The sequence below is a fragment of the Rhyacophila brunnea genome, unplaced genomic scaffold (genome assembly GCF_057557595.1).
Source record: "Rhyacophila brunnea isolate RB1 unplaced genomic scaffold, BYU_Rbru_1.0 scaffold_1, whole genome shotgun sequence".
Lineage (NCBI taxonomy): Eukaryota > Metazoa > Arthropoda > Insecta > Trichoptera > Rhyacophilidae > Rhyacophila > Rhyacophila brunnea.
Window position 1 is genome coordinate 26847539 of NW_028232751.1, and position 14739 is coordinate 26862277.

Consider the following 14739-nt stretch of genomic DNA (forward strand, 5'->3'; position numbering starts at 1 on the left):
GGCAATCAGATTAAACACAAAAACATGGCCTATAATTTTAATCAATGGCAAAGATTCATTTTGATTACCCACTTAAAAGAAAATAGGGAACATAATATAAACATACCTATAAATAAAAAATATATCCTGTTAGCAAACAAGATGGAGTTTCAGATGTTTCTAAAAACATAATTAATCTAAATTTGAAATTTACAAATCAAAAGACAATGAAAATGCCAGTTTTTGTGATAGTTCCTGAATTGTTTGCCGATGATTGTTTTTAATTTGCAACTTCAGCATGTCGTCCTAACTTAGAGGGATCTTTTAAATCTCCATTGCCCGAATGAACATTTCTAAACTACCATTGACATCTCGTCGCTATAGGATTGGTTTGCTGAATACCCGTTTTTGTCGAAATCAACCTTTTAATGCAGAATGTTTTTTTGTATCTAAATGAACCAGAACCATCCTTTTATTTAAATTACTTAGTAATGGTAATGAATAGATCATTCATATATTGTAAAAACAACAATTTAGAAATTTGTTTTTCGTCTCCTGAACATTTGGTCTATACGGCAAACCAATCCTACAGCGACTTCAGTGAAATTCATTGTATACTTTTTTAATGGCCCACTGAGAAAAGGTTTTGAAATGAAACTTTTAACGTATGTTGAAGCAATTTCCCCTGGTCCCATTTCTGCGAAATGAACGAGCCCTGAACATCTTTGAAAGAAAAATTCTCCGCCGTATATATGGACCGATCAGGGATGGCACCAATCGGAGAAGATATAATGCTGAGCTCTACGGGCTGTACGAAGATTGCAGCGCAGTTCAATCAATTAAGATTGGGAGACTGCGATGGCTAGGTCATGTGCACCGTATGAATGACAATGAACCGGCAAAGAGAGTGATGTCCAGCAATCCAATAGGACGTAGAAGAAGAGGGAGGCCAAAGATTCGCTGGTTAGATGGAGCTGCCAGTGACTGCCGTATTCTGGGGGTACCAAATTGGAAAGCAGCCACACTGGATAGGGACAGGTGGAGGGAGCTGTTGGAGGAGGCCAGGACCCATACCGGGTCGTCGCGCCCCTGATGATGATGAAGCAATTTTCCCGGTAGAGTAAAGCCAAAGCGACATTGATCAATATTTTTGCATATTTTAATATTCCTTGTTTAAGTTTAAGACTTTATTACCAGTTAGCATTCATATATCAAATAAAAGACAAAATATTAAAGGAAAGGTCAGATATATACTTACCCCACTCAGTGAGTCATTTCTAATAACTATATTTTTGAAGATTTGCCAAGTAATGTATCTTCAATAAACAATGCTACATTTTAAAATTTTGTGTAAAATGTTGAAAATTAAAAGAGATGCCTACCTCTTATTCCTAATCAAGAAATAAATAGTGTGTTATTCACAATCAGCCTTTGGTATATAAGTAATTTTAATGTATCATTTATTACCTGAATGTTTTGACTCGTACTGCCTAAGATTTGAGATGTCTCGGAATCTTTTCCCGCAAGTTTTATACTCGTGGGGCGAGTGAATGCTTTGTACCGTGTCTTTTCAGAGAAACCGAAGTTGCAAATTTAGCATCACATTAGGTGCATTTCTAAGGCCGTAATCCTGAAACAGTTAAAAATAAGTGCGGTTTTTATTTTATTTTTAAGATAAATTATTATAAGCCAAATAGTTAACAAGAGAGACCTTTATGAACTTTTAGTATTACAGCACTCGATGATGATTTCAGAAATACCAATGGAAAGTTGTTATGTTGACGAAACAATAATATATGAAGGTGCTATAACCACGAACATCTGATGCAGAATGGTGTCAGATTCTTCTGGCAGTTCAAGTGTCAAATGACACTAACACTGTTGCAAAGTGATTTCGTCGTGGCCGCAATGCCAGAAGATTTTGTCCTTTCTCTACCAAAATGTGGCCTCATTCTCAATTTCAATAAACTTTTATACTATGATCATGGAATATTAGTTTTAGGATGAAAAAAATGAGAGCATAATAATAACAGATACATCTTTCCTACAAATTCTACAAATTGTTCAGACTTAGCTCTTGAAGATACTCAAAATTTTTAATATTCGACTATAGTGCAAAAACATCTTTTTGGCTACGTCTTAAAACTGTGAACTAACATGCTCCGCCCATTTAGTCGCCAACAGCGCTTCCTTACGTAGCCAAGAAGATGTTTTCGCACAGTATCACAGAACATGTTAAGTCTTCTATGTACAGTGAGCTCGACTTACGGCCACTCTGACTTATGACCATTCACACTTTCGACAAACAAAACATCAGTTTTTGTCACCCTGCTGCTGATGTAAATAAGATGTAGCAATCGATTGCGTTAATAATTGCAATTTAAAAATTTGGATTCAAACACAGATAGATCTTCGAAACTACGCCGCCTCATTCAGCAAGCACTCGCCTGTTATAATGGAATTCGACTTATGACCTAGGTGGCGGAACGGTACCCCATTGTGAGCGAAAACTCATTGTACTTAAATTTCTTTATAATATGTATTGAGTTTTCTTTAAAGAAATTTCATTATCGAAAACATAATTTATTTATAATAATATCAAACTCACCACTATGGACAAATAGATGTCAAATCAACCTGGACTTTTGGTGAAATGAATCGTTGCAGGTGTCACAAACGAATATTTTATTCCCGTAGAGTGAGGAAAATTGAAGAACTTCTGGAAATTGAGAAAAAACCATAGCACATTGTAAAATAATATCACTGGTGTAAGCGTACCTAATAAAATTAATGGAAGAACCAATTTTTTTAAGTCTTTTTTGCCGTAGTATGTTAAATATGATAAGACACCATGGTCCACGAGCCCCACATCCTGAAGTGAGCCCCCATGCCGGTATCTTTACCAGGCTCCCCTATCTATTGCTAAAGTAAAGAGTAGTGCAATGCGCAACGAGTCATTCTGCCTGTCTTCTTGGGCTCACTCGCCTGGATCTCACTTCCCAAACGTGAAGGAGATGTCCTTGGAACCGGGAGCAAAAGAAACTGAATCCCAACGACACAGTTAGATCAGACACGGAAGAACACGAGACCAGACAAAGCTAGGGTAGATATGACAATGGCGACAAGCTCCCATCTTCCCAATGAAGCCGTTCCCTAACATTATTTTTGGTCATCATGGTAAATCCGTGCTAATACGTGCATACAATCCAAATAACAAGCTATTGAAACTAAAAAATGCTGAACAAACAGATTACAAACATATTATTGTTAATACCTACTTTATAAAAAAATTAATTCACTCACCTTTGCAAATAATGACAGTACAAGAATATAGTCATATAGTAAATACAGTAGATAAAAAAGTAGATACAGTAAAACAATTGAATTTTGATGCAATTGTTTTAAGGAAAGAATGAAAATAAATTAAAAATCCATTTTCAAAATTTCAGCTGGTAAAAGCCATATTTAATTAAATTTAAAAAGCTAAATAATGCAGTCATTGTTTTTTATAATGCCACACAAAAATAAAAAATATATTTTTTCGCTTCTCACCTGTCTTTTTCGACTTGCAACATTAGACACGACATTATCTATGGACACGACCATTTGAATTTTGACGTTTACAGATAAGGACACAGTAGACAGTAGTGAATAGTAATCGATTGTTTTGGTCGTTTAATAAGATAATTTTACGTTGATTTTATGTTAAACGTTTATAAAACAGTGAATATAATTCTGCGAGATAAATAATTTCAACATGGATTCGCGTAGAAGGTGATTTATCTAAAAAAAAATGCCGCAAAGTGAACGATGTATTCCTCTAGACTCGCATTGTTTATAATCAAATATTTCCTCTAATTTTCAGAGATAACGTCCAAAAATACTTCGAGTTTTATTATGAAGTTGCTCGACAATCATCTCAAAGTCCAGAGCCTGAAATTGTGTATAAATTCCCTGCCTCCTGTGATAATAATGATCTCTTGGAATGTGCGGTTAAGTTTGTCTATCCCTTCGAATTTGAAAGGTAAGTTAATACATCTTTCATCGTGGATTATTTGATTCAATATATTTTTATTTCCGTCGTTCCTATAATCAACTATTCCAAAGTAAATTTTACATCATCATTAGAAATACGTTGACGAAAATGTCAATCCCGAGGATTTGGAACGTGAATTTGGTGTTGATTAACGCCGTGTTTTGTATTTAACGAATGCCCTAAAATGATTCATTATCAATAAAAGTGCGACTACCAATCTTTTTAACACGGATAATTAGTTTTCTCGTGTATTAACATATCCCACATCACGAGTTGTTTTTCATCCACCGCTTTTAATAAATTGGAATGATGATTTGAGATTGTCAATTTGTGGTTTAAAAATCGAAGAGTACAATATAATCAATACCCCGTTTACACATGCATGGATTACTGTGTACAGTAAGAAAATGTATGGGGAAACATGTATTATCATGACATGACATAGGCATGATTGTGTGCATTAATCAAACAAGATTGGAAGATTCCGAATTTCCAATGCGACAGTAAGATTATTTTCCATCTGCGCCTGCGCAGTAGAGCGATCGTAGCGAACCTGCTGTCAAAAAACGAACTGCTCATTTTGAACTCCGATTTTCAATACGACCTGTCAGATAGTAGTTTAAAATGACAACATCGCATCTCGCTTACTCTTGAATAATGAAATTGGAGAGACAGTCAGCACTTTTACGTGTATGTTACAGTTATTGTCATGACAGTTTAAAATAAGCACAATTACCGACAGTAATTCCATGTATGTGTACAGGCGCTATTAAGCCTTGACGCTTTCTGTGAGGTAATCTCCATTGGGCTTTCGACATGCTCTCACTATGTGTGAAACATGATTAAAACATGTAACTGTTTTTATGAAAGATTATAAGCATTTTAGTTTCAATATTATTAGATCACATTCCATGAAGTCCTGTGTATAAAATGTCATTACTTATCAGGTTCATACCGATATATTTCAGTATGTGAATGTTTTGCCCTGGCTTGTCTGCTCCTTAAAATACCATAAACATTAAAAAGATTGCCGCATTTAACTTCTTTTTAAACAAATAAATAAATAATTAATAATATAAAGTAAAAGTAATGTAGATAGAATCTAATTGAGGTGTACCACTTTTCCATCAACCCACGATTCATCATACGGTCAAACTATTAAACCGTGGATTGACAAAAATGAGTTTATAGTTAAAATTCATTTTGTGATAAGATAAATAAAATTGGCTAGCATTATCGGCGGAAAACAAATAAAAAACAAACTTTTAATCTCAAGTGAAAGATCCACGCTCACATTAGTGGAATGTCGTGTCAGGTGTCTCTTTTATCCCAAAATTTACTCTTTCACATGTATACATACCATTTTAAAATATTATCCTGGACGTAATCTATTAACATCTGTGTTAAAATGTGTTGTGAAATACAAAAATCCACAATTAAAAGAAAAAATAACACAGAATTTAGATAAAAAAAATAAGTTTATTATTTATCTGAAGTTTAAAATCTTTCTTTAAAATTTTTCTTTTCTTTAAAATTGGTTCCAAAAAGGCAAATACACACGGAGGCCTTTTGGTGTGTGCACATAGCGCCTGAAGAAACCGAAAGGCGAAACCCGGGTCGCAAAAACGACTTATATGGAATAGTACAAAACTTAAATCCATTAGAATTTAAAGTCAAATTCCATTAAGTACCTTTGGTCGATAGTATTAATATTATTTATATTATAGTCAAAACCGGTTATATGTTGTTTGCAAACCTTTACAGGAGAGGCAAAAACACAGTGAATTTTCATGACTGCATCCTACATACAGGAGGCCCTCAACTTTCATACATAATTGGTTCCCGAAAATGTCTACGAATGTTGAATATATGAAATTAGAGCAATGTAAAAAAACACCGAAAAGAGTATTTAAAAATATTTTGGACAAAGGAAACAGATTCATTTGTAGCATCTTTATCTATACTGGCATCGTCTCTAGTGAAATTAATATTATATAAAGAATACTTCAGTTTAAATCTTTTGAACCAACATTTCCTTGCTTGAAATTCCATGTTAGAATCTTTTTTTAATCGAGTTTTCAATCTTCATGCAAACCAAGAGCATTAGCTAATAATCATTTTGATGTTGGTCATCGATCCATGATGACAAAGATCTCTCCATTTCATATAAGACTATGCCGTGGTTTTGGAAACAATCTTTGAAGATATATTTCCACATTTTCCTTAATTACAATCTTGTTTTACAAAACTAAACATATCATAAACTTGCTTAGGTTGTACGAACGGGTAATTATTGAAGCAAAAGATTCGCCTTTTTCAGAGCTCCTAATTATTTCCATCTTTGTCTCGATTATATAAAGTTTGAGTCCTGAATTTCTTTTTGTCTGTATCCATTGGCGGCTTAGTCCGGAAAAACTAGCAGGTCAATTTTGAATATATTATTTTAATTTGCCTTTTCATTGTATACTGAAAAGACGTATTGCAAATTGACTTTTTATACATTATAGAATAAGTGCTAGAAATTGTTATAGGTAGGTACCTACTTACCCTTCAAAAAATGTCCATTTTTCATAACGCCAACCCATCGTTAACCGAAATTGCACACAACGCGTTATAATTTTTTGTAAATTAAGTCCACTTTTCTTTCTTTACTTTTTGAAAAATCATCAATCACACGATTATAAAAATTGTCTATTTTTCCCACATATTTTTTTTCAATACTGAGCATTGCAAGAGCGGTCAGTCTATCTTGGCCCATCGTATTGCGTAGAAAGGTTTTTATTCTTTTGAGAGTGGAAAAACATCTTTCACTTTCAACTGTTGTCATTGGTATGACGCAAATAAATTGGAGAACTTTGATCGACTCGGAAAATGTTTCGTTGAAATTATTGCTGAGTAAAAAATGTAGAAGAGAAACTGCACTATTAGCGCCATGCAAATCATCTCGTTGATAAAACACCAATAATTCATTTTTTAACTTGGTTATGTTTATTTCTTCTAACAGTTTTACCAAATTTACTTGACTTGTGGGAAAATTATTTTTAAAATCAGTGTAATTTTCTTTATTGAACAAATCGGATATAATGAGATGATCGTTGGATGCGAATCGTGCTTCCAATTCACTATAATTGTATCACAGACTTCAATTGCTACTGCGTGCGTACTAACTGCTTCACAAAAATGTTATAAATCACTAAAAACCAAACGTTGTGTGTATATGCAATAATGCACCAATAACTATTTACATATGATTAAAATAACCAAAGACATTCGTCGAAACCTGTCAACCGCATACCGCATACACAATTGCCGTCTTGAGTCCAATTATCCGTCAACGTTATCATTCTGTTTCATTTAATTAGGTGAAAAAATCTTTTGTCTCACACTCGGGCATTGCCGATATCACAGTAATTCACGCATCGTTGCAAGATTCGATGTCGTATTTTGTGTTATATCGATCTCTGTCTTATGTATGAGAAATGAGAGAGAAAATTTTATAAAAGTATTCGATTTGGGTCAAGTTTCTCAACATTCTGGTTTGTTGGTGGAAAAAATAATATGGCAGGCGACAACGCTGATATTTTTCTTATTTTAAATTGGCATTGTTTTGCTTTTACATACAAGATTGCGGATGAGGGGTTTAGTTGAGCAACGAAACCTGCTGATACCAATTTTATTTGTATTAATATTTTACAATCACATTTTCAGGAGTTCCTTACAGCGCTTCTCCTTCATATTACCAAACATTGATGGTAAATTTACTTACGGATATTGCAGACACGATCCTGACATGACCAACGCCATTGTTTTGATCTCCCATCAAGAACTTCCCGAGCTGTTTTACGAGTAAGTACAAATTCTGTAACTTTAAAAAAAAATTTGTTACTAATCTATGTTTATTATACTTAAATCATTTCTATTTTCTGTCATCAAGAATATAGTGTTTTATTAATATATCAATTTCTCTTCGACTGTGTTTCAACTAACTGCACAGAGAGAACTGTCTGTCTGTTAATTTGAAGAGATTTGACTGATTTGACCAACATATTAATTTTAATGGATTTAAGTTTTAATCCATTAGAATTTAAATTCAAATTCCATCAAGTCCTTTCCTCGGTCGATATTAATATATTATAACGTATCAATGTTTTTGTTTTTCTTTCAGATACTTAGATGATATTGTCAATCTAAAATGCTCATTCCAACAAACATCACCTGAATTCGAAGAGATAAATGATAGGGAGAGAAAGGTTCAGCTCGAATGTTACCTAAGGAACATTCAGTTGAGAACCGTTGACAATTATATACCACATAAACTGGCTTGCATTCCGGAAAATGTGAGAACATTCTTTGGTGAACTATTTCTTTTATTATTAAGTAATTGCTTGGTATTTTACCTTACCGAATGTTTTTCTTACGAAGACTTGCGTGCGTATGAAGGATTTGTTTTATTGTACAGAACAGTTCAATATTTTTAATGTCTATATGACTAGCGATATTACATATCAAATATGCATTTGTTTTGTTTCTAAATATGTGCAATTTTGGTGGATTTATTAATATTATAGGATTGAGCATAGACTATAGATACATATAGACGCCATCCGTTGCATTGCTAAATGAAGCTACGTGCCGTGCGTTTGGTTTGTGGGCGAGCGAACGCATTCGCCTAAAAATGTTAGAGACCATAGACCATTTCGCTAGTGCTCGCCCAAAGTGTTAATTAAAATATAATTTTCTATTTTTTTACGTAATAAAGTATTTTTAAGCGGTCAAAATGCAACCAATTAGGTAAAGATATCCATAATTTAGGTTATTTTAAAGAAATACTAGGTCACTGATATTAAAATAAATAATAATATACAAATAAATTGTCACGAACATGTATCAACTTACCTATGAAACGTAATACCATCTTCTTGCTTATCAGTACGGCTACCATATTTTAATACAACACGCAGAACCACCTTTCCTATTTAATTAACTAAACATATTTACCACTGACTTTATGTTTAACACAAAAAATAGCAAATTTAGCAACACGAACTCGCAGATTATCGACACTGCGTGAAGCGATTCAGCACGATTTGCTGGCGATAGTTTTGGAAACTAACTAAAAAATAGGTAGACCTTTTATCTTACTCTAGCGCGTGTCGCAGAGATTATAAGGGTGCCGAATACTTTCTCACTCGCACTCATGCATCGTTTTTGTTCAGGCCTTGGGATTGAGTTATTTTTTTAATTCTATTTTTATTGTGGGCTATAAAAAGATATTAATCTTAGTCTTTAGCTGTAGCCCGCGAAACTGATTGAATTATTTATTTGATTTAAAGCCTATTATTACAGCCAATATTACTAATTTGCGCAAAAAATATTGGAAAATCTCGTTTTTCAGTCTATATATTATGTATAATTTTATTTTCATAGTGCTTGCGAGTATTTTTTATTATAGCTGTTTTATTGACTATTTTATTGCAATGTGATATTTATGATACGTTATATACGTATTATGATTCCCACAGGGGTTATTAGCGATTATTCTATGGCAAATTGTTTTTGTTCTCGACAGTATAACATGACAGCCTACTTCGGTTCCGCGGGTTCGCAAGCCATGGTCGGGATGTTTGGGGCCCTACTGCACGAGAGACGTATCATCGTGAAGTCGAAGAATCCTAGCCGCCTGTCAGCCTGCGTTCTGGCAGCGAATGATCTCCTTTACCCACTCGTTTGGCAGCACACTCTTATTCCTGTCCTACCCGAATCTATGGTCGACAATCTTTCTGTGCCCATGCCGTTCCTGATTGGCGTTTCAGAAGCCACATTCATGGTATGTATAGTCTACGTATACATATTAACATTCTGTGGTGGATAAAATTACATCACAGAAATAATATTTTGTGTAATAATTTTATTTCATATTTTCCAGAGGTTATCGCCGGCTGAAATTGGCAAAGTGGTTGTATTCGATGCTGACAGAAATAGCTTCATAACTCCGTTTGACGATGATCTTTCTTTCTTGTCAATCGACATGGTGAGATATCTGTGTGTATTTATTCCGGAATGTGGTGTGAAAAAGGATTCTGTGCCATATCAAATTCACCATTCAAGACAAAAGCATGCATTGTGTTATTCTTTTCAACCGATTTCAAAGGCAACGGCCAGCGCGAAACATTCGCAACGCGACCACTATCGAAAATATTGTACTTGCATTTCATGTAAATTTCGTGCTTGGCATCATACCAATGCGTCAGTTTCGCAACTATAGACTAGGTAATTTTATTTCCATGCCCGATGTAAAATAGTAAATAATACTAATATTTTAGGCTAAATATTCTATAATTTTTAAGAATTAAATACGAAGAATATATGTACGCTATAGCGTTTTCAATATTACCCACTTCACTTAAAATGTATTGTAAAGGTTGAAGCCATAGACGAAATACTAATGTCAAAGTGACAGAAGACAGAATGTTCAATGATCGGGTGAATCAGAAGTGGTTGTATTCTTATGCGTCAATGACATTGAGCTACTTTACGAGCTGCTTGTTGGCGAATTTACAATCTGCCTGTAAAGTCGCCCAGTGTCATCATCGAACAAGCTTACAAGCAGATTGTAAACAATCTACCGAGAAAGGTTGAAAGCTGGTCAACTTTACACGCTACACGCCGGCGTGTGGGCTTACTGCGTCTGCGCAGTAGATACACTCCGGCGAGTAGCGACTTCCCGGTAAAAAATGAACTTCGTTCTGTCAAAATAGTTGGTAGCTTATTGGCTTCTCAGCGAATGGAAAGTTTTGTGTGTCATCATCACAATCGCATTAGCTAAATCGCCCGCTTTTAAATTTGCCAACAAACAGCTCGTAAAGAAACTCAATGTAATTGACGCATTAGAAGATGGTATTTATTTTTTCGTTTTTTTTCGCCTTTCTGTTTGTTATTAACCCTTTCAAAGCGTCAAGAATACCGCTTTAATACAATAGAGCGCGTCATGATTTTAAGTATTGATAAATCACAATAAATGTCAGTCAAACATGTACAAATACAGTCATCAAAAATATTTTAAGTGTTCAACGGTGATTATGAACAGTCGTAATATTTTTAACGATCTTAAAAATAAACATTCGTGCCCTGATTATGATAAAGAATGACGAACAAGCCGTGTTATACAAAAAGCGTGTGACTTACGTTTCAGTCGCCATTTTGTTGACGTGTCGGCTCCGGACGAGTGCGTCGATGACAGAATGATGTTCAACACTTCTAAGTTAATGCAAACGTAATCCCAGACCACTTAATAAATTATGAGAAATCCTTTTTTACACCCCACTTGATAATATTAATGGTTTATTTTGATAACATGACAAGACACTATCCACTAAACAGAACACATAATCCACATAGTTTCGAATGTTATTAATATATAAATTTCAACATCGTCTGAGATGTAGGTAGGTCATTTTAGTATTTTTGAAACACTTACATTTTTTAATAGTTCACCTTTTCATGGTATTCTCTAAAGCACGGATACACGCATAATGGCACGTTACACTCGGAACACATGTATCTGGAATATTTTTTGGTTTTTGGTTTTTTTTTTGTATTCGCACAAAGATTACAAACTCTGCAAGGATTTATCCATTTATTTGCGGGAGGTATTATGTCCGGCATATGCTTTGCCATCGCTCTAGCTGATAAGCGCAGTGGATGGTCGACGGGTTGCTGTGCGCGGGATGTGGCTGGAACTTGATATTTTTCAAATATTTGCCTGATTACTTTTAACTGAAAATTAGCTAGACCTGTTTTTTTGCCTGTGATAGTACTAAACAGAATATATGAATTTAATAAAAATAGATCTATGATATGGAAAGCCACCTTTTTGTACCATTTTATTGATTTACGCATACAACTTAGTGTACTTAACATCATATCAGCTTTATCTACAGATCCCATACATTTGTTATATTGGATAACACATGTAGGTTTCAGTATAGGCTCTCCGGTCTGCCTATTGAATTTTCCTGTGGGTGTAAATGAATCATTGTGCAATGTGGTCAACATATGGACTTCGCGCCAGTTGTGCCATTTTATAGCCAATAGCGAGCTACTATTTTTTGACTCCACTTCTCCTTTCTTGAGCTTCCTAAATGTCTTCTTTGATTTTTTCGGACTGTTCCGCAAGCATTTGTTTTATTATCGTGAAGATGTTTAAATAAGTCTGGGCTTGAATACCAGTTGTCAGTCCACATAGTATGACCTTTACCGAAATATTCGTTCATTAATGTCGTTACCACAGCTCCCGAAATGCCAAGTCCTTGTTCATTGACAATATCTGTTCCTTCCCCGCAATATATTATGAAATCTAATATGTAACCAGTCATCACATCGCAAAGAACGAACATTTTTATGCCGAAACGGTGGCGTTTTGAAGGAATGTACTGTTTAAACAGCAATCTACCTTTGAAAACAATTATGCTTTCGTCGATGCATAAGTTCTCGTGCGGCATCATTGTTTTTTTGAATATTTCTCGGCAGTGGTCGATCAGAATTTTAATTTTATGTAATTTATCTCCAGGAATTTGAGTATTGGGATCCGAAATGTGCAACATCCTCAAAAGCAAAGTATATATGTCTCTTGGCATTACTTTTCCGAACATTTGGCTGGATAAGAGTGGATCGGTTGACCAATGTTCCTCTATTGTGATGTGACGATTTCTAGTCATCAACATACTTACAGCAAAAAAAATCCGGGACGTCTGTGTTGACCCACTTATGCATTCGTGATTTCGGCGATGGTTCTTGTCTTCTAATGTCTTCTGTATAATAGTTATTGGTTTCGATTACGATTCTGTCCATTATATTTGAATTCAAAAAATGCTCAAAAAAATCTATTTCTTTAGAGCTATCTGATAAATTTGTGTGCGGGCTGACTCCAGAAAAGAAATCATCAAATTCGTTAACAACTGGTATGAAAGGTCCAGTAGTCCACGAAGACAGATCGTCAACATTACGATTTGCATTTAAATTAGAGGCGGCGGCAGTAGCACTTTCTGATGGGGCACTGGAAGTATCTGAATCATCGTAGTACTCATTTTCACTCAACTCATAATCTGAATCAGGATCATGAATTGCTTCTCCCATTTCATCGCTCAAATTACCAGGGATATCCATTTTAAAATAATCACAAAATATCGAACACACACAATATGCTATCAGAAAATGTTTTTAATTTTTCCGATACAGAAATTTTCAATTGTGTGAAAATGTTTATTCACTTAACATATCTTTTCTTTATAAATGACTGATAACTAAGGTAAATAAACAACCTTTGTCCGTTTTACCTAGTAGTATAATCAGAAAATAGTATTTAAAAATGTTAATCAACAATAAACAAAGAGAAATATTAAATCGCGGACTCTTATATTTAAATTACACCTTGTTCAAATTATTTTCCGAAACTATTAACTCTCGGATAATATACTAGCAGATAGACGAATGAATGCAATCTCCAAAAGCATTCCTTTTGTAAAATTTTTTGTAAATTCACTTTGATCAATGTAACTTTCGAATATTCTATTTAACAGTTTATGCACCAAATAGTTTTTCAATCACTAAAAAACAAAATAACATATTATATCGCGAATTCGTATCCCTACAAACGCATCAGTCAAATGTCTTCGGCGCACATGCACTAAGAAGCGATAAGACACTATATATCCGGCAAGTTTGAATTGGCCCGATGACTGATATTTTTTTATCCAAGACACGCTCCCGAAAAATATTTATTTAAATTAGATAGAACAAAAGTTTAGGCTATCCATTGACAGATGTCAAGAGAAGGATGATTTCTGAATAAATTAAATCAATATTAGAATTTTTCGCGCCTGGCCGAAAGCAGTACTAGGCAAACGAAAATCGAAATGACTTTAGTCAACTGACGCGCGGATGACTTGCGCGTATAGGCTGACTAAAGTCAGTTGCCGCGTTAGAAAGGTTAATGTCCATGTATGATGAAACTAATATCTATTTTAGCGGGACACAATAATTATTGTATTTAAATATAGTAGGTATTCATGCTGTCGAAAAACAGTTCATAGGCTATTTAAAATAATTATAAAACTATTTTTTTACATAATATATGACTACCTATAGACCACTTTCATCTTTTTACGAATATATTTTATAATTCCTGTCTGATAAATCATGAAGTACAGGATAATTATAGATCAGGGATGGCGAATCCTTTTATGTACACATGCCAAAATTTTCCAAATATTATTTTTTGACTGTCTGACGTGCCGAGCAGTTTTTTCAAGTAGTTCGAGCAGGAAAAAAATTAAAAAATAGTTATAAGAATTTTATTAAAAAAGTTCAAAAATTATAAGCAATTTATTTCTTGAGTATTATTACTATAATACCGACTTAGTTTGGTTCTTTATGCACAAATTGATGCTAAAATTTCTCGGATCAGATGAGCCATCCTCGCCACAGTGGTCTCAAGCATTGTAAAATGATTGTAAATCAATCAAAATCAGAGGTTCGGCCCTAGTGATGACTGCTATAATATTATTATGTGTGACACATAAAATCTAAGGACCTATCTATGCAATAATTATAATGCTTATTCTTCAAGAGTGTCAGCTGCCTGTTATTTTTTATACAATGCTATCTGTCATTTATGTATGAATTTCGTCGTTTCCGTTTGCGCATCGATTGATAAATATTTTGGT

General features: G+C 34.2%; 1 protein-coding gene across 1 annotated transcript; it reads left to right on the forward strand.

Annotated features, from left to right (window-relative positions):
• The first annotated feature begins 3602 nt into the window (after window positions 1–3602).
• Window positions 3603–11292, forward strand: LOC147079639 (DENN domain-containing protein 1B-like). The gene is made up of 7 exons (XM_085961182.1): window positions 3603–3753; window positions 3845–4003; window positions 7724–7861; window positions 8181–8352; window positions 9585–9842; window positions 9942–10057; window positions 11208–11292. Exons 1-7 carry the CDS (start codon window positions 3737–3739, stop codon window positions 11290–11292), a joined length of 945 nt encoding a protein of 314 aa, XP_085817308.1. The 5' UTR covers window positions 3603–3736.
• The last annotated feature ends 3447 nt before the right edge of the window (window positions 11293–14739 follow it).

Bases quoted from the DNA above. Each gene is read 5' to 3' on its own strand.
- LOC147079639 (XM_085961182.1), top strand. The intron at 8,353-9,584 runs GTGAGAACATTC...TGTTCTCGACAG, and splicing joins TGGCTTGCATTCCGGAAAAT to TATAACATGACAGCCTACTT. The intron at 9,843-9,941 runs GTATGTATAGTC...CATATTTTCCAG, and splicing joins TTTCAGAAGCCACATTCATG to AGGTTATCGCCGGCTGAAAT.